The sequence below is a fragment of the Chenopodium quinoa genome, unplaced genomic scaffold (assembly GCF_001683475.1).
Source record: "Chenopodium quinoa cultivar QQ74 unplaced genomic scaffold, ASM168347v1, whole genome shotgun sequence".
NCBI classification, from domain to species: Eukaryota; Viridiplantae; Streptophyta; class Magnoliopsida; order Caryophyllales; family Amaranthaceae; genus Chenopodium; species Chenopodium quinoa.
The window spans coordinates 1,000,241-1,020,318 of record NW_018744041.1 but is presented as its reverse complement, the minus strand read 5'-3'; the positions used below and the strand labels follow the sequence as shown (position 1 = coordinate 1,020,318).

Genomic DNA, 20,078 nt, shown 5'->3' with positions numbered 1-20,078 from the left:
TTTCGCACAGAAATAAGGTTTTTAATAATGCTAGGGACATATAGGACATTCTTGAGTTTGAAAGAAGAATTAGGTGGGGGGTAGTGGTGGATCCGTAGCCATGAATTGGAATGCGTGTGCCATCACCGACCAAAATGTATTGAGGAATGCTCAAATTAAACAGTTTAGAAAAATTACCCGAATCACGAGTCATATGAGAAGTGGCCCCCGTGTCCATGTACCAACCGTTGTCGGAATTTTGGAAACTCATGGAGCTATAGGCTTGACCAAATTCCGTGGGAGTCATGAGAGGACCATATCTGTTTTGAGCTAGGCTAGCATAGTAGGCTTGATTCTGATTTGGGCGTGGGCCTAATATAGATGATTGGGGCTGCCCTCTGAATTGTTGCATTGGGCCTGTAGGAAAAGGGCATGGCGGGAAGGCCCATTGGCCTGGCTGCTGTTGCTGCCATGTGGGCTGCCTGCCCCACTGGGGTGCCTGTTAGGCCGCAAAGAATGGCCGTTTGAGGGCTGCTGCTGGGAAGAGTTCGGATTACGCCCCCTTCACCGTCCCTTACCGTTCTTGTGTTGTCCCCTGCCACGACCCTGGCCACCATGGCCTGCCCCACTACGCTGGCTGTCGGACTGCTGCGGTGGAGGTGGTGGCGGTGCAGTGGCGGCAGTTGGTGGTTGTTGAGCCATGAGTGCTTGTTGACCATGCTCATCTTGTTTGGATTTTCGAGTTTCCTCTAGCAAGAACATAGAACGAGCCTTGCTAAAACTTGGGGTTGGTTCGGTATGGGAAATTAGAGCAGCAACCATATCATACTCCCCCTTTGTCAAACCAGAAATCATCTGAAGAACCATCTTTCTATCGGAGACCGGGTTGTCGACATTGCTTAATTGATCGGCTAAGAGCTTGATCTCTTTGCAATAATCTGCCATATTAGCAAAATTCTCAAGTCGAGTATTGTTGAATTTCTCCTCTAAATACACAGCCCTAGTGTGCTTGTTGTCATGGAAAACTTCTTCAAGTCGGGTCCATAATTCAAGAGCGGTTGCACCTTGCTTCATGATAGTGTGAACAAGGTCTTTGGATATAGTGCTATAAACCCAACCTTTCACAATTGCATCCAACCTTGTCCATGTCGCATCATCAATGTTTGGGGGTCGATAAACGGAGGCATCGATGTGGTCAAGAACATTGTACGCACAAGCTTGAATATGGAAGAGTTTTACCCAAGTGGCGTATTGCCCTTCTTCTTGATCAAGGGTGATGCTAATCATATTTTTGATGTTGTTTACGGCATAGGCGGGTTGGAAGGTGTTAGAGGGAGGTGGAGGGGTTTCATCATCGCCGGCCATAGATGACGGAAGGAGAGATGGCGGCTGCAAGAATGGCTACGGTAGGCCAAGGGTCGAAAGGGATAAAAAGAGTACCCTTAGGCAATTGATACCATGTAAGATGAGGATATTGTGTAATTCTCCTTGGAGATTGCATTCCCATTATCAGAAATATATAGGTGAAATGTTACAACCTAATTATGAGGGAATACATAAAGCTACACAATTATAGCAATAATAATTACATAATACAAAAGGGCTCAAGGAATATTAATCATATTCACTAACAGGAATACTTTCATATATAATACAAGTATCAATTTTCCAATAATTTTACTAATATATAATTAGATATATCAATGGTTAAAGTCGTTTCTTGGCACGCTTATTTAATCAAAGTGTATTACGGAGTACTTATTAAAACACGGAGAAAATAAAAGTGAATGAAAGATTAGATAAAAATCATAAAAGCAAAACAAGACTCTTGTTTAAAAAAATATTTTAGGTGAAAGAATATACTTCAATTTGATAATGACGAGTGTATAATATACAAGGCCATCAAGTTGATCACTCTCCTAATATGTAAACTAGGTTAATCCCGTGCGATGCACAGTTTTATAATAAGAATTGAATTATAAACTTTTTAACACATATTGAAATAAAATAACTACTTCCTCCGTTTTCCTAATTAATTTTTTATTAAATATGAATATACAATTCCCAAAAGTGCATAATTTTCATATTTAATTAGAAAATTTCAATTAAATTATATTATTCACTATTGTTAACAAATCATAAATAACTAAATAACATAATATCTCTTGTCAAAAAAAAAATCTATAGAAAACCAAAAATTTAAAAATTCAAATGGAATTTAATTTTCAAAACAATGTTAAATAAGGTAGTCTGTAAAGGAAAAATATGACATTATTCATGTATTTTGGAGGGAAAAAATAAAATAAGAAAGTGACACGTAGACAGTGATGACATCAGCGGTTATTACTTTAGTATATATATAAATATGTAATCATGTTAAACGAGTGGAAAAGGGAAATACAGTTGTTTGTAACTTTGTATGAACTCATTCTCCCAAAGTCTACAAATTTTGCAGGCCTTAATTTATCTTAATATATAATATAGTCCGTTATTTCTTTCAAAAATAAGCGTTGCACTAATAAGTGAAAATCACCACAACAATAATACAAACCAAGCATCCTATAAGCATTTTAGACATATATATATTGTGTAGTTAAAATTCATACACATAGTACAGAATTGAATACATGTACAAAATAGTATAAGAAATAACAAAACTTCTTTCATCTAGATCAATTTCAATCTTAGAGAAAAAATAGATAAGCACGAATTGAAGGTGGTCTTCTACACAGAAGATAAACATTGAACTGAAATCACTATAATCAAACGAGCACAAGGAGATTTTTGAGATGATCTGACAACAAATATACCAAGGGATCTGTTAGAGGACCAACTCAACTAAAAGCTTAGCCTGACGATTGATGTCTAGGAATGTGTTTTATACTCTATCAGAATCGAATGAGAATGACAATCTCAAATACAATTCTGAAAAGTGCATAACGATCATTGTGAATGCTAGCTATTTCCATTTCTCATGCATAAAATCTTCAGAGTCAACATCTATGAACATGAGATCTTCGATTAATAAACTCAATTCATCAACTTCCATCCAAATATCATCCGAATCAACTCCAAACATTACGAAAGCGTCCAAATGACTATGAAGTCACTTGAAACATTAAGAAAAACACAAACATGGCGCAATAGAGCACAAAACAAACAACTTATGGATTTGCGACCCAAAAAGCAACAAAAGACCTAAAAAACTATTATAAACTTAGCATAAACATGCCTATGAATCCTATATAATTGTGATTCATCAGTATGTTATAATTACGTTATAAACAACTTATCATATGTTTTGGGGTAATATAATTGTGGTATGGGTCCAGCTCAATTGGTAATAAATTGGTCCCTTTCCTAATTTAGTAAATCCTACTTGGGTTTTTATATTTTGGATTTTTTTAGAAGCTTTTGAGGTGACATCTTGTGGTAAACAAGTCACCAAGTAAGCAAATACACACACAAAATAGAGAAGAGAGGGTTTCTAGAGTGCTTCCATTTTCGGACTTTTCTAGATATCTTTTACAAATTTGGTCGCTTTTAGAAATTCCATCGTTGGATCGTGCTAAAATTTTAACATCTTGTTTATGTAATAAAAGACTTTATTTTGGACAGTTGGATTGTTGTTTTGGTTTGGTTTGGTCGGAATTGTCTTTGGACAAAACTAATCTATGTTTTTGGACGTGAATTATACTCTTTTCACCTTCTACTTTCAATCTCTTATTGTTTGTTATTGTTTGTGGGTTGTGAATTCTACTATTTTCATAGCAGGGCAACTACGACATACACCTTAGCTTTTCTTCAGGTGGTTCCTATTTTAGGGGTTAGGTCAGACGATGAACGCAAAGACTTACCGATGTGTGTTGTGTTACCTATACGATTGGGTATTCCATTCCTCTCTATCTCAACGCCATGCTCTACTTGTTCAAAGGGTTTTACTAGGGATATTTTCGATGATCACCAATGTCGTGTGCTGGTATTGTGGGTAGTAAACATTGGCATAATGTTATAGTATACATTATGATTGAGATGAAATATCCATTGTTCCAAAGCATGCATTTTAAGCATCTTTTATAAACACAATTTCATAGATAAAATTCATACAAGTAACCAAGTAAAGAATTTAGAATAGAAAGCACACCCCCAAATAATGAAGTAGTATCAATACAAAACTGAGAAAGAAAAGGCAGATGAGTATATATATTAGATGAAGCACATAGAAGCCTTTGAAGGCAGTCTTCTACATAAAAGATAAATTAACATACAATGAATTAAAATCTCCTCAATCAAACAAATTAAAAACGAGGAGATCATGGTTGAGATGACAATGAAGATGCCATTTTTGAGGAAATTTATAACCATTTTTGAGGCCTAACAACAGAATTCTGAAGTGACTGTAAAACTTCTGACATATCAGGCCTTAAGCTTGGATCAAATTGAGTACAATTTAAAGCAAGTGTAGCAACTGCAATAGCAGCTTCCTTGGGATAATCTTTCATGACTTTGTTCGTATCCATGATTTCGAGTATGTTATTATTGTGAAATGAATTCACCCAATCCACTAGAATCTTATCATAAATTGTCATTCCTTGTTTTCCAGTTAGTAGTGCAAGTAGTAGAACCCCAAAACTATAGACATTGCTCTTTGTTGAAACGCAACCTGGTGCATATCAAGCTAAATATGTTAAAAGACTCATTAAAGCTAGTGCATATACGTTACATATACCTTATCTATAAAAACAGAGAACTTTTTTTTATAAAACTATGGCGATTGTTGCACCTGTATCTAGTATCTACAAACTCGGGTGCTGCATAACCCAGTGATGAATAGCCCGGTGATAAATAGTCCTTTAAAGCATAACCCTGGATGTCCCTAACTTGTGTTGACAAATAAGCTGATAACTTCGGGGTATAGTCCTACAAATTTGATCAGGAGATCAACATAAGATTGAAAAATAAGCTAGTGAGGAATAAATTAATTAAAGGTTAGAGCACAATGTTTAGATTGTTGGACATACATCATCTAGCAGGATATTTGTTGCATCCAAATAACGATAAATGACTTCTGGTTGAGCATCATGTAGGAAAGAAAGTCCTTTGGCAGCACCTATAGCCACTTTCATCCTTTTCTCCCAGGACAACGCCCGAGTGCCCTCCCCTGTATTCATATAGTAAGTACTTAATAGAGCGAGTATATATCATGATCGTTCACAAGAATTAGGCTACTTACTTCCGTATAAGTAATTATCTAGGTTTCCCCTATACTGAAACGTGGATACCAAATACCAGTGGTATGGACTGAATTTTTCCCATTCATTTTCAAGTCGATATCCAATTAGTTTCACCAGATTAGGATGGTGTAGTTTGCTAAGATGGATTATTTTTTCCTGGGTGCATAAAATAAGTCATAAGAAATACAGTCGTACTCCCATATGTATGTCACTTTTTTTTTTTAGGATGCCCCGTTTCTCATGGTGATTTGTTTCTCACATGGTATTTTCGTAAATAAATCAATAATTTTATTCAACTTTATTCAATTGTGGAACCCACAATAATGAAAAAGTTGTTGATTTATTCACGAAAATGCCCATATGATTGTTTTTTACAATAAAAAAAAACAGGGAAATTGGGAACCCTTCACATAGGGATGGAAAAAGGGCCTCCAACTATACGTATGTCAATTAATGAATTGAAACGTACGTACCAACCACTCGGTTTGATTGCCTGGGAAACAGTCTGGTTGCATCTTATTGACAGCAACAGCCATTCCAGTTTCAGGTGTTGACGGAGCAAGTGTTTTCTTATTTATCCATCCCTTGAAAACAAAATAAGGAAAATATGTTCTAATTAAGTTGTCAACATGAAAATCTTTGGTGATAGTCTCAATTTCCTCAAGAGAGAAGGCCTTCAAACTAGTGGAAATAAGATTTTGAGTGTTGCGCTGCTCTAGTCTTGCTCCTGAGAAAATAGAATTTAGTGGCACATGAATTTTCACCCACAGAATCATGTCAATCATCTTACTACCTCAACTGTGACTACTCACGTATATGAGATTCGCATAACATAGTTATACTCTCTCCATTTTTAAATACATGCACCATTTTTATTTTTTACACGGTTTATTTTGTGGGTACTAGTTGGAATCGTTTCACTAAATAGATTATTAATTTTCAATTGTTAGAATTTTTATATTTTTTGATAATTAAAGATATTATTGACTAAAGATTAGCATCGACATATGTGTCCAAAAGAAATAGAGGAAATATTTAAAAACAAAGGGATAACTTATAAGGTACATGTCTTACAATATGGAGGCACGTGGGCTTGGGTCGTGCATGAATCAACCTTTTAAAAATGTTGACACAACACATAGATTATGAGTTAGGCTTATATATATACGTTGTTTCTTACTTTATTCTCAATTTTCTACTCTCACTAATCCTTTTTGAAAATAAAATTCTATGATAATGGGATATAGGGAAAAAAAATTAAAAAGAAAAAAGAATGAATTGAAGTACATACCTTCAAGGTCGAAATAGTCCGGTGGTGCAGGAGAACCCAAACAATTGCCCATTTGAGTTACTTTTAGCTTGAAAATTCCCTCAAAACAACCTAAGAACAATTAACAGCAAAAGGTAGAGAGGCAGTTGAAAATATAACCAAGATTTAAAGAGTACAACTATAAATAGAAAGGTGAGAAACTTCTCTAATCTCCCTCTATGCTAACTAGAAAATTATATTTGTTAAAATTGACGAATAAATGAGAATACATAGATTAAGACAAGGAAGGTTAACCAACTCCCTCCAATATAATAAGGAGCGATTCCTTTGCTTTTAAGTCTTTCTTTTAAAAAAAAAAAAAACCAAAATAAAGTAAGGGTAAAATCTCTCAACTTGTGTTAATTGTGTATATCACATGAAATAGGATTTTAGAAAAGTTGGCTACAGTGATAAGGGATTGGAATTTTTAGAAATCTCCGGGATGGGTTTTTTCTTGTTAAACAATGCATTTCAAATTGTATAGTAAACATTGGTTGAGATAAGTTGAATCAAAACACGTTGAAATGACCTTCAAACACAACCTATCTAGCGAATTTGATTTTTCATGAAAATTTCTACTTTGGTGACATGAGTATTGAAATAGGGTATGTTCTCATTAAGTGAAATGAACTAAACTAAACTGAACTTATTGATTAGTGATTTTTAACTACGGATTAATGATTTTTGATTATTTATAATTATATATATGTGTATATACAAATATATATATTAAAATATTTATGAAAAATATACTATGTAATTACAATATTTATGAAAAATATATTAAAAAATGGAACCCCAAAACATTTTAAAAACATATACTATTAGAGCTGTCAAAAGTTGACCCGGCCCGAAATATCGACTCAAACCCGATTATTAATCGATCCATCTGAACCCGAAAAAATGGTAACCCAAACCCGACCTGAAACCAACCCTAAACCCGAGTTGACCCGAGAGTGTGAGACCCGAACCCGAACATGAACTGACTTGGAGATGACCCGACCCGAATGTAACCTGTAAATTATTGACCTGAACCGAACCCGACTTAAACCGAAATCGACCCAAACCCGTTTTAACCCGTCAAAACTCGAATTTAACCTGACTTGTTACTAACCTGACCTGAATTCAACCCGACCCGTTCCTAACCCAACTCGAATTTAACCCAACTTGTTAAAAACTCGACCCGAAATCATCCCAATTTGTTATTAACATGACCCAAATTCAACCCGACTTGTTATTAACCTGACCCGAATTTTACCAGACCTATTACTTACCTACCCGACCAAAAATTCAACCCGATCTGTTACTAAGCCAACTCGAAATCAACACGACTTGTTATTGACCCGACCTAAATTCAACCCAAATTGTTCCTGACCTGATTTCAAATCATTTTAAATAAAATTTAGACCACCTTATTATTGTTGATCAAAGCATTTTGTCTAGGAAGACCAAGTCGGTCCAGGCCAACAAAAGAAATGAGCATCATCCTCAAATTTAAGAGTTAAATATAGTATATATTTGTTGTATGGTCAAAGGAGATAATTATCTTCCTAAATTATAGACTATAGTTCTCTAGAATATTGCCATATATATTATAGTCAAAGGAAATAATTAGCTTGATAAAAATGATAATTATCTATTTATAGTTAGTTGAACCCGAATATGACATGACCCAACCTAATTGTAACCTGCAAATTATTGACTTGAACATAACCCGACTTGAATTCGAGAATGACCCGACTTGGAAGTGACCCAACCTGATTATAACCTGCAAATTATTGACTTGAACCGAGCCCGACTTGAACCCGATAATGACCTGATTTGAAAATGACCCGACTTGATTATAACCCGCAAATTATTGGCTTGAACCGAACCCGACTTGAACCCGAGAATTACCCTAAGCCGTTTTAACCTGTGAAAACCCGAACTAAATCCGACATATTGTTCACCCGACCCGAATGTAACCCTACCTGTTATTAACCCGATCTAAACCCGATAAGAAGTATGACCCGACGTGACACGACTTAAGCATGACCCAACCCAAACCCGACCCGCATAGCTAGGTTATGGATATAATCCGAATTGACCCGACCCGAATTGACCCGACCCACTCTTACCGACCCAAACCCGACCCGTTTACCCGAGTTGACAGTTGTACCCGAAACCTCAAAAATTTCTCAAAAACCGTGGATATTAGCCTTTAATTTTGGAAGTTTTTGACTTTTTTACCCGAAAATAAAAATTACAGAAATGTTTACCATGGTCCCTAATACCCTCCGACAGTCCAATTGGGTGGGTGGAATCATCCAATTTGCCATTAAGCGACCTATTTATCGGTTTACAACTTGCACCAATTTCATTAAGTCAAGCCTACCACGAACATTTATGGCAACAAATAATGATCATATATGGATCCAAACGACCCCCGAGATGTATTCCCTAGAATTTCAAGACTTTTCGACTCCGGGCCCGAAGGCTCCAAAAATTCTCAAAAAGCGTGGATATAGCTTTCAATTTTTGAATATTTTGACTTTTTTTCACCCGTAAAAATAATAATTGCTGAAATGTTTACCATGGTTTCTAATATCCTCCGGGAGTCCAATCTGATGGGTTGAACTATCTAATTAGCCTTTAAACGACCAATTTGTCGGTTTACGACTTGCACTGATTTCATTAACTCAAGCCTACCACGAACATTTATGACAACGTATAATGATCATTTATGATTCCAAACAGTATAATATGACCCCGAAATGTATCCTCTAAATTCTCAATTTTTTTTCGAAGTCGAACCCCGAAACCTTCGAAATTTCTCAAAAGGCGTGGATCAATATTAGCTTTCAATTTTGGAGTTTTTTTTACTTTTTTCGCCCGGAAATAAAAATTTCCGAACTGTTTACCATGGTCCCTAATATCCTCCGAGAGTCCAATTAGGTGTGTGAAACCATCCAATTTGCCTATAAACGACCAATTTACTGGTTTACAACTTGCACCGTTTTCATTAATTCAAGCCTATCACAAACATTTAAGACAATAAATAATGATCATAAAAGGTTTCAAACGACATTGTATGACCCCGAGATGTATTACCTAGAATTTATAGACTTTTAGACACCGTGCCGCGAAAACTCCAAATTTTCTCAAAAAGCGTGGATATTAGCCTTCAATTTTTGAATTTTTTGACTTTTTTTCGCCCGGAAATAAAAATCACACCGAAATGTTTACCATGGTCCTTAATACCCTCCGAGGCCTCCGGGAGTTCAATTGGGTGGGTGGAATCATCCAATTTGGTTTTAAGCGCCTATTTACTAGTTTACAACTTGCATCGATTTCATTAACTCAAACTTACCACGAACATTTATGACAACATATATATAATGATCATATATGGTTCCAAACGAAATTATATGACCCAGAGATGTAATCCTAAAATTTCAAGGCTTTTCGACACTTGGCCTCGAAATCTCCAAAATTTCTCAACAAGCATGGATCTTAGCCTTTAATTTTGGAATTTTTAACCTTTTTTCGCCTGGAAATAAAAATTTCCGAAATGTTTAGCATAATCCCTAATACTCTCCAGGAGGCCAATTGGATGGGTGGAACCATCCAATTTGCCTTTAAACGGCCAATTTACCGATTTAAAACTTGCACCGATTTCATTAACTCAAGCCTACCACGAACATATATGACAACATATAATGATCATATATGGTTCCAAACGACATTATATGACCCTGAGATATATTTCCTAAAATCTTAAGGCTTTTAGACACCGTGCCCCGAGACCTCGAAAATTCCAAAAAGCGTGGATATAATCCTTCAATTTTGGAATTTTTTGACTATTTTTCTCTCGGAAATAAAAATTGCCGAAATTTTAACCATGGTTCCTAATACCCTCCGGGAGTCCAATTTGGTGGGTGTTTCCATCCAATTTGCCTTTAAACGGCCAACCGATTTACAACTTGCACCGATTTCATTAAATCAAGCCTACCACGAAAATTTATGACAACATATAATGATCATAAATGGTTCCAAACGGCATTATATGACCCTAAGATGTATCCCCTAAAATTTCAAGGCTTATCGACACTAGGCCTCGAAACCTCCAAAATTTCTCAAAAACGTGGATCTTAGCCTTCAATTTTGGAATTTTTTGATTTTTTTTCGCCTGAAAATAAAAATTGTCGAAATGTTACTGTGGTCCCTAATACCTTTTGGGAGTCCAATTGGGTGAGTGGAATCATCCAATTTGCCTTTAAACGGCCAATTTACCGGTTTACAACTTTCATCGATTTCTATAAATCAAGCCTACCACGAACATTTATGACTACAAATAATGATCATATATGGTTCCAAATGTCATTATATGACCCTGAGATATATCCCCTAAAATTTCAATACTTTTCGACACCGGGCCCCGAATCCTCCAAAATTTCTCAAAAAGCGTGGATATTAGCCTTTAATTTTGAAAATTTTGACTTTTATTCGCCCAGAATAAAAATTGTCAAAATATTTACCATGGTCCCTAATGCTGTCCGGGAGTCCCATTGGGTGGGTGGAACTATCCAATTTGCCTTTACACGATCAATTTACCGGTTTACAACTTGCACCGATTTTATTAACTCAAGCCTACCACGAACATTTATGACAACAAATAATGATCATATATGGTTCCAAATGGCATTTTATGACCCCGAGATGTATCCCCTAAAATTTCAATACTTTCGACACCGGACCCCGAAACCTCCATAATTTCTCAAAAAGCGTGGATATTAGTCTTCAATTTTGGAATTTTTTTTGACTTTTTTTCTCCTGGAAATAAAAATTGCCGAAATGTTTACCATGGTCCTTAATAACCTCCGGGAGTCCAATTGGGTTGTTGGAATCATCCAATTTGCCTTTAAACGACCAATTTACCGGTTTACAACTTGCACGGATTTCATTAATTCAAGCCTACTACGAACATTATGAAAACATATAATGATCATATATGTTTCCAAACGACATTATATGACCCGAGATGTATCCCCTAAAATATCAAGACTTTCTACACCGGGCCCGAAACCTCCAAAATTATTCAAAAAACGTGTATATTAGCCTTCAATTTTGAAGTTTTATGACTTTTTTCGCCCGAAAATAAAATTTGCCGAAATGTTTACCATGGCCCCTAATACCCTCCGAGAGTCCAATTGGGTGGGTGGAACCACCCAATTTGCATTAAAACGACCAATTTACCGGTTTACAACTTGCACCGATTTCATTAATTTAACTCGACCTGTTACTAACCTGACCTGAATTCAACCCGACCCGTTCCTAACCCAACCTGTTACAAACCTGACCTGAAATCAACCCGACTTGTTATTAATCTAACCCAAATTCAACATGACTTGTTATTGACTCGACCCGAATTTTACCAGACCTATTACTTACCCGACCTAAAAATTCAACCTGATCTGTTACTAACCCGACTCGAAATTAACACGACTTGTTATTGACCCGACCTAAATTCTACCAAAATTGTTCCTAACCCGATTTCAAATCACCTTAAATGCAATTTAGACCACCTTATTATTATTGTTGATCAAAGCATTTTGTCTAGGGAGACCAAGTCGGTTCAGGCCAGCAAAAGAAAGGAGCACCATCCTCAAATTTAAGAGTTAAATATAGTATATATTTGTTGTATGGTTAAAGGAGATAATTATCTTCTTAAATTATAGACTGTAGTTCCCTATTATATTGTCATATCTATTATAGTCAAAGGAAATAATTAGCTTGATAAAAATGATAATTATGTATTTATAGTTAGTTGAACCCGAATATGATCTGACTTGGAAATAACCACTACAAGAAAAATACCTTTTCGTAGCGATTATTTTAACGTTTCGTATCAAAAATTCCCAACGAATAGTCATTCAATACAATATCCACCGTTGCCATAACCTTTAGTAGTGTTTTTCGCTTTCACTGGGGTTGTCATCATTAATCGATACGGAAAACTACATTCAATCTTGGTGATTATTGTAGCGATTATAATCGCTTCAAATGTTGAACTCATTTTCTACAATAAAAAAAATAAAAAAAAAAATCCCTACGTATGATCTATACAAGATTCGAACATGCAACCTTAAGCTATAATATTAAATGTTTTTCCAATAAGCTATGACATATTTTATGTTTTCTTTGTCAAACAAAATTTTAATATCTAGTGTTGAAAAGGCTTTTCGTATCGATTTTTTGGTTTTAGTGGCGATTGTAAACGATACGCTTTTCCATAATTTTATAAATGTGTAGAATAAAGGTGAATAAATATTCACATGTTTTTCGTATCGATTTCATATGGGTTTACTATGTTGATTGTAAACTGACACGGATTCCTCTACTATTTCACAAACATATGTGCATATTGTAGCAAATGTACAATCGCTACGAAAAGACAGTCTTGTAGTGGACCCGACCTGATTGTAACCTGCAAATTATTGACTTGAACATAACCTGACTTGAATCCGAAAATGACCCGACTTGGAAATGACCCAACCTGATTATAACCCACAAACTATTGACTTGAATAGAACCCGACTTGAAACCGAGAATAACCCGACTTGAAAATGACCCGGCTTGATTATAACCCGCAAATTATTGACTTGAACCAAACCCGACTCAATTCCGAGAATGACCCAATTTGATTATAACCCGCAAATTATTGACTTGAACCGAACCCGACTTGAACCCGAGAATTACCCTAACCCGTTTTAACTCGTGAAAACCCGAATTAAACCCGACCTATTGTTTACCCGACCCGAATATAATCCTACTTGTTATTAACCCGACCCAAACCCGATAAGAAGTATGACCCGACGTGACCCGACTCAAGCATGACCCAGCCCAAACCCGACCCGCATAGGTTATGGAATTAATTCGAATTCACCCGACTCGAGTAGACCCGACCCAATCAAACCCGCCCGTTATAATAATAATAATAATAATAATAATAATAATAATAATAATAATAATAATAATAATAATAATTATTATTATTATTATTATTATTATTATTATTATTATTATTATTATTATTATTATTTGACATAAGCTTATTAGAGTTGAACTGAACTGAACTGAACTGAAATGAAATGAAATGAAAATAATCTAATGAGAACATGCCCATAGTCTTGATTGAGTAAAGGATTTTTTTTGTCATAACCAACCTAATAAAACTTAGACTTTGTTAGAAAATACCTTATAAAAGATAAAATGTTGTAAAATACTACCTCTGGTTAGAAATCCGCCGTTAACTTAATTTTTCGACATTGACCCATCTTAAAACACCCATAAACCATTGACCTCAAAATACACATAAAAATATTTGCTCTTCATACTTAATCAATTAGAATCCGTGGACAAAGCGTCCAAGTTTTGTTTCAAAAATAGCAATATATAGGACAATATTTTAGAGATGTAGGAGTAGTAAGTTCATTTTGATACCCCTAAGGCCTTGGGTAAGGTTTATATTAACTTACAATTTGATACATAGAGACATAGAGCCCTACTCTTATTTTTTTATTATTTTTTTTTTTCTTAAGAGCCCCATAGAGAGGGATGATGACCAACTAACCCGTCAAGACAAAGAGGTGTGGCCACCCATGCTCCTAAATTGAGTTAGAAGAAAAGGGAAAGGATCATCAGCCCAACCATTCATCATTTGGACGAAAAAGGAAAATGGATACTCAAATTTTGTTAAATCATGTCTATCATATATGATCAAGGCTACTTTTATAGTTACATCTTGCTCACAACGAAATAACAGATACTCCTACTTATAAATATGTTAAACAAATTTGAACTGAATGTGCATAAATTTTCAGCTAATTAACACATGACTCGTGATCTGGTGTATATATATACATAAGGCAAAAAATAGTGTGTTTCCTGTTGTGTGGTCGGGGTTCTGGGATTACTTGGTTGGTTAGCGTGTTTTCTTGTGTGGCTTGGTCACACGATGTGGCTGGCTGATACACCAAAACACTTAACGGGTAATAATTGTACCCGTGATCGATTAATCTCCGACTAACCAAGTAATCCCTGACCGAACGCGTAAGTATGTTACTCTTGAAAATAACTTCTGAATAAGTAACCTCGGCTACACGGTGTTACCAGTTACATATGGAAATTTGTAAGCCATCGGCCAAAAAACTAGCTTTATGTGCACCTACCTTCATGTGCAATCGAGTATATATAAAAGGTGTATTCATGCACTTCTGTATTTTGTAAAGTACTCGAACATCTATTATCTAGATACATAGACTGAAATGTAAATCTCCTTGGAATCTCTATGATCAATAAACATGAGGACATTCAAGTAAGACCCGTGAGGTGCAAAGGTAGGTGTTCAGTGCTCTTGTAACCTGCATTCTGGAGGTCTTAAAGCTTTATTAAGTTTCCGTAAGACCTCTGACATATTAGGCCTAGAAAAACAAGGCAAAAGTGTACACTGAATAGCTAGTGTAGCAACTTTAAAAGCAGTTTTTTGTGGATATTGGTATTTAAGCTTGTGATCCATGAATTGGATTAACTGTCTCCGCGACTTCATACCTGAGGCCGAGCGCACTATTTCAATCTTACCGATCATTTTCTTTTCGAATGCAGGCCGTCCTGATAATAGTACAAGTAACACAACCCCATAACTGTAGACATCGCTCGCTGTTGTAAAGCTACCTGGTCCATACTCTAAACAAGCCAACTCATTAGTATCAAGCTATGTATATGACTATATGTACATACCTTTAATTTCCAATCAATCTTGAAAATTTCTGTATGTGATACAAATTCTTAAAAACCTGAATGATTGATATTATAACCTTCATACAGTCATACTATGTCCTAATAACAACTAACATAGCACTGCTTAATTTTACATGTACTCCCTCGGTTTTTTTTTTTTTTTTTAATAAGGTAGAGTTGGATTTGCACATTTGTCATGATATAACTTTGACCATCAATATCTTCAATTAGAGATTAGTAAAAAATAGTTTATAAAAGTAGACATTATGACAAATCCAACAATATATTATATGATCATATTTATAGATTATATATTAGTATAAAAAATTAAGTCAATGATGTGACATATGAATAGTGTAAATTCTCAACTCTACCTTATAAAAAAAACGGAGGGAGCTAGTATAAAGCTAGGTACACTCAGATTGTATATATAATTGATTTTTTTGTAGAGATTATATACGCCGGCATTAGTGTATATACTACCTTTGATCCGTATCTTATTATGTGCAACAAAGGGTATGTCTCATAAAGTCATAAATAATACCCTTTTGTTGTACATAATAAGAAACGGAGGTAGTAGCTAGCTTTAGGCATACTCAGATCGATGTATAATTGATTTTTTGTGTAGAGATTATACGTATAGGCATTTTCATACTTTTTTCTACAGACTCTGGTGCTGTGTAACCCAGTCTTGCATCATTGTAAATGTCCATAGCCTGAGTTGACACATAAATTGATAGCTTTGCATTAAAATCCTGCAAGTATATATACATGCATGTAAGGGATCAGATGATATAATACATAAACTCAATTTGATAGTATAACATATCATTAAGTTGTCGTCTTTAGAACATACATCATCCAGAAAGATATTTGTTGGATCTAGATAACGATATATGACTTGTGATTCAGCATCATGAAGGAAAGAGAGTCCTTCGGCAACACCAACAGCAATTTTCATCCTAGTTTCCCAGGAAAGTGGCCGCGTAGCCCCTAAAATAAGAACATAATACTACCTCTGTTACATATTATGTGTAACTTTGAAACATAATACTACCTCTGTTACCTATAAAAAATTCAAAAGTTGCACATAATATGTAACGAAGGTAGTAATAATTTTGGAACAAAAAAATTCTAGTAAACAATAGTTGCACGTACTTAATGGTAAAAACACGAAGATTTCACTTACTTCCACCATACAAGTGAAAATCCAGGTTATTCTTGGGCAAAAACTCGGTCACTAGATGCCAATGAAGTTCATCTTCAAGATTGTATCCAATTAGTTTCATCAGATTAGGATGATGCAGCTGGCCTAGATAGTTTAATTTTGTCTGCATCAAATAATAAGCTGTAAATTAAGAATTAGACTGCTGGCTGAGAGATTGCAAGTATGAGGTTGAACTGATAGAAACATACCAACCATTCATCGTGTCCCGGAAAACCTTCAAGTTTGAGCCTTTTGACAGCAACAGGCATTTTAGTTTCAGATGGAGTCTGCCCATCATCAATCCAACCTTTGTAAACAGTAGGGAAGTTTTCATATCCGATTAAATGAATGTGCCGGTAATGTTCGGTGATTGTTAGAAGGTCATCCGAGGAGAAAGCCGTTAAACCAGTTGAAGGAAGATTTGGACTGCTGCACTCAACTGTTAGTCCAGAAAAGATAGAGCGAATTAAACAATCTTGATGTATACCATGAGCCATGCAAGAGGTCGGGTAAAATTTACTCGTATCCGATTGCCTGACCCGAGATCCGATTTGGACCCGAAACAACTAACGACCCAAATTTGACTTAGAAACCTAAAATGGACCTGACCCAAAACCTAGCCTAAAGTGGAGTTGACCCACCTTTGACCCGATACCTTAAGTAATATGACCTGACTTTACCAAAATCTTAGTTGACCCGATATCTAAAGTAACCTGACCCGATTTCAACCCAAACTAATTAACCCGAACATATTCAGTACCAATAATGACTCGAACTAAAAAAAAAAATAATAATAAATAAAAAATAAAAAAAATTTCCTCAAACTAAGATTGCTTGATTCCCAAAATGACCAAGCCGGTTTTAGCCCGAATTACTTGCCTCTACACACCCTAATTGAAAAACCAAACCTTAATAAAGTATCTTTTACTTCTCACATTTTGAGTATTTATTTTCTTCCACAATAAGAAGAATGGTTATAGCAACAAAAAAAATCCAAAACAGGGATTATATGTCTGAAATTTGAATTATTTAAAGAAAATCGGTCAAAGTTAAGATTATTAACCAATTTTATCACACCAAATCACAAGTATGATAAATTGTTTAGTGGCGTAAACTAAACAAAACAAACTTAAACTAAAAATATATATGCTCAAACAGGCAAGAACAAAAAACGATATAGGAGTATTGTTTATTAGTGTCATAAACTAAAAAAAAAAAAAAAAAATACAAGACATACCGATAGTGGGAGAGTAAAGAACAGAAAAACCCAAACAATTGCCCATTTGAGTCGGTCTTTTAGCTTGAAATCTCCCTCAAACAAGTGAACAACCCAATAACAACAGCAAAAGGTAGGGAGACAGATCCAATATTACAGAGTACACATATAAAATATAAATTTAAAGGTGCGCAACTTCTCCCTCTACGTTGATTAGAAAATAATACATGTGAAACTTGACGATAAAATGGGAATAGAAAGATTAAGTCTTTGATGGTGGGTACCATATTTGATATTTCCATGGAAATAGTTTTCCTTCTCTTCTCTTTTGTGGCAACCTTTTTTGACCTCTTTTGGTCTAACTTAGATGTTACGTTAATTTTCATTTAAATGTAAGTGGAGGAATATTAGGAAAGATATCATAGTATCTTTACAATATCTTATGTTTAGGAAAGATATATTTATTTGCTATATTTTCTATCTTATCTTAGGAAAGGATAGTTAGTTTCCTAATAGGAATATATTTGCTAAATCTCTTCCTTGTGGCTCAAGGAGAGAACTTGTATAAATATTTGTGATCTTGGAATAATATGATCAAGCTTTGAGTTTCAATCTTAACATGGTATCAGAGCTAAGGTTGCTTCAATAATAAACATTGAAATTTTTTTAATCGGCCACCATGCCTGGTGACGACACCCCACCGCCACCATGCCTGGTTCCATGAAAGAAGAGATGCGTGCCTTAGAAACCAATGGCACATGGACTTTGGAGAAGCTCCCTCCCGGGAAAAAGGCTCTTGGGAGTCAATGGTTGTATAAAATAAAATACAACTCTGATGTGATGGTAGCATTGAACGATTGAAGGCGAGATTAGTTGTCTTTGGTAATCATCAAACTGAAGGCATTGATTATGATGAGACTTTTGCCCCTGATGTTAAGATGACCACAGTTCGTGCGTTTCTAGCTATTGCTGCCGCGAAAAATTGGGAGTTGCATCAAATGGACGTTCACAATGCGTTCCTTCATGGTGATTTAGAAGAGGAAGTATACATGAAACTACCTCCAGGTTTTACTACTGATGAGCCGGGTCTTGTTTGTCGGCTTCGGAAATCATTATATGGTCTCAAGCAAGCTCCTAGATGTTGGTTTGCCAAGTTGACTACGGCCTTGAAGAAATATGGTTTTATACAGTCATATTCGGACTATTCCTTGTTCACTTACACGCAAGGTTCGGTTCAACTCAATGTTCTTGTGTATGTGGATGATTTAATTGTTGCAGGGAACAATTCTACTGCTTTAAAATTGTTCAAAAACTATTTGAACACTTGTTTTCATATGAAGGATTTGGGAGTTCTTAAATATTTTCTTGGCATTGAGGTTGCAAGAAGTAGTACTGGATTGTTCCTATGTCAACGCAAATATGCTCTTGATATTATTTCGGAAACAGGTCTTTTAGGGTCAAAACCGGCCATGACTCCTATGGAACAAAATCACCACTTGGGTCGTGCACAAGGGCCGATTCTTGCTGACCTGGAGCCCTATCGTAGGCTCGTTGGTCGTCTTGTGTATTTGGCTGTAACTCAGCCAGATTTAACGTATTGTGTGCATGTTCTATCCCAATTTATGCAAGCCCCTCAACGGGCTCACTGGGAAGCAGCGTTAAGGGTAGTACGGTACTTGAAGAGTATCCCGGGGCATGGAATTCTCTTGCGTACAGATAGTGACCTTACTCTAGAAGGTTGGTGTGACGCCGACTGGGCTGCCTGCCTGTTAACTCGTCGGTCTGTGTCAGGGTGGTTGGTTTTTCTTGGCCACTCCCCGATTGCTTGGAATAAAGTGCAAAAAGCAACCCACGATCGCCACTTCCTCTGGTGAGTTCGAGTATCGTTCCATGTGTGCCATGACAATGGAAATGAAATGGTTGAAGGGTCTCCTTTTGAGTCTTGGAGTGCAACATCCTCAAGCTATTCCAATATTTTGTGACAGTCAAGCGGCAATTTATATAGCTTAAAACCCCGTATTTCATGAACGAACAAAACATATTGAGGTTGATTGTCACTTTGTTCGGGATGCAATTCAAGAAGGCTTAATTACTCCAAGGCATGTACGCACAAATGAACAACTTGCGGATATTTTTACGAAGGCCTTGGGTAAACAACAATTTGATTATCTCCATAGCAAGTTGGGCATCTTTGATCCAAGTGCTCCAACTTGAGGGGGGGTATTAGGAAAGATATCATAGTACCTTTACAATATCTTATGTTTAGGAAAGATATATTTATTTGCTATATTTTCTATCTTATCTTAGGAAAGGATAGTTAGTTTCCTAATAGGAATATATTTGCTAAATCTCTTC

The 20,078-nt window shown here is 35.7% G+C and overlaps 3 protein-coding genes across 5 annotated transcripts; all 3 read right to left on the bottom strand.

Moving 5' to 3' along the window:
- Nucleotides 1-543: 543 nt before the first annotated feature.
- LOC110690567 lies at nt 544-1,344 on the bottom strand. The gene has a single exon (XM_021867430.1). It carries the CDS (start codon nt 1,342-1,344, stop codon nt 544-546), a length of 801 nt encoding a protein of 266 aa, XP_021723122.1.
- A 2,848-nt stretch (nt 1,345-4,192) lies between these two features.
- On the bottom strand, nt 4,193-6,776 carry LOC110690427 (probable serine/threonine-protein kinase PBL11). 2 transcript variants are annotated; one of them, XM_021867257.1, is made up of 6 exons: nt 6,505-6,776; nt 5,687-5,940; nt 5,213-5,369; nt 5,001-5,140; nt 4,763-4,899; nt 4,193-4,642 (listed from the first exon to the last, which is right to left on the bottom strand). In XM_021867257.1, exons 1-6 carry the CDS (start codon nt 6,554-6,556, stop codon nt 4,612-4,614), a joined length of 771 nt encoding a protein of 256 aa, XP_021722949.1. In that variant the 5' UTR covers nt 6,557-6,776; the 3' UTR covers nt 4,193-4,611. The 2 variants fall into 2 exon arrangements, with proteins under 2 accessions (XP_021722949.1, XP_021722948.1); XM_021867256.1 differs by having other exon boundaries at nt 4,193-4,899.
- Nucleotides 6,777-14,749: 7,973 nt separating this feature from the next.
- On the bottom strand, nt 14,750-18,095 carry LOC110690426 (probable serine/threonine-protein kinase PBL3). Of its 2 annotated transcripts, XM_021867255.1 has the most exons (6): nt 17,745-18,095; nt 16,717-16,946; nt 16,490-16,631; nt 16,157-16,293; nt 15,956-16,055; nt 14,750-15,246 (listed from the first exon to the last, which is right to left on the bottom strand). In XM_021867255.1, exons 1-6 carry the CDS (start codon nt 17,788-17,790, stop codon nt 14,909-14,911), a joined length of 993 nt encoding a protein of 330 aa, XP_021722947.1. In that variant the 5' UTR covers nt 17,791-18,095; the 3' UTR covers nt 14,750-14,908. The 2 variants fall into 2 exon arrangements, with proteins under 2 accessions (XP_021722947.1, XP_021722946.1); XM_021867254.1 differs by lacking the exon at nt 17,745-18,095 and having other exon boundaries at nt 16,717-17,730.
- Between the last annotated feature and the right edge of the window lie 1,983 nt (nt 18,096-20,078).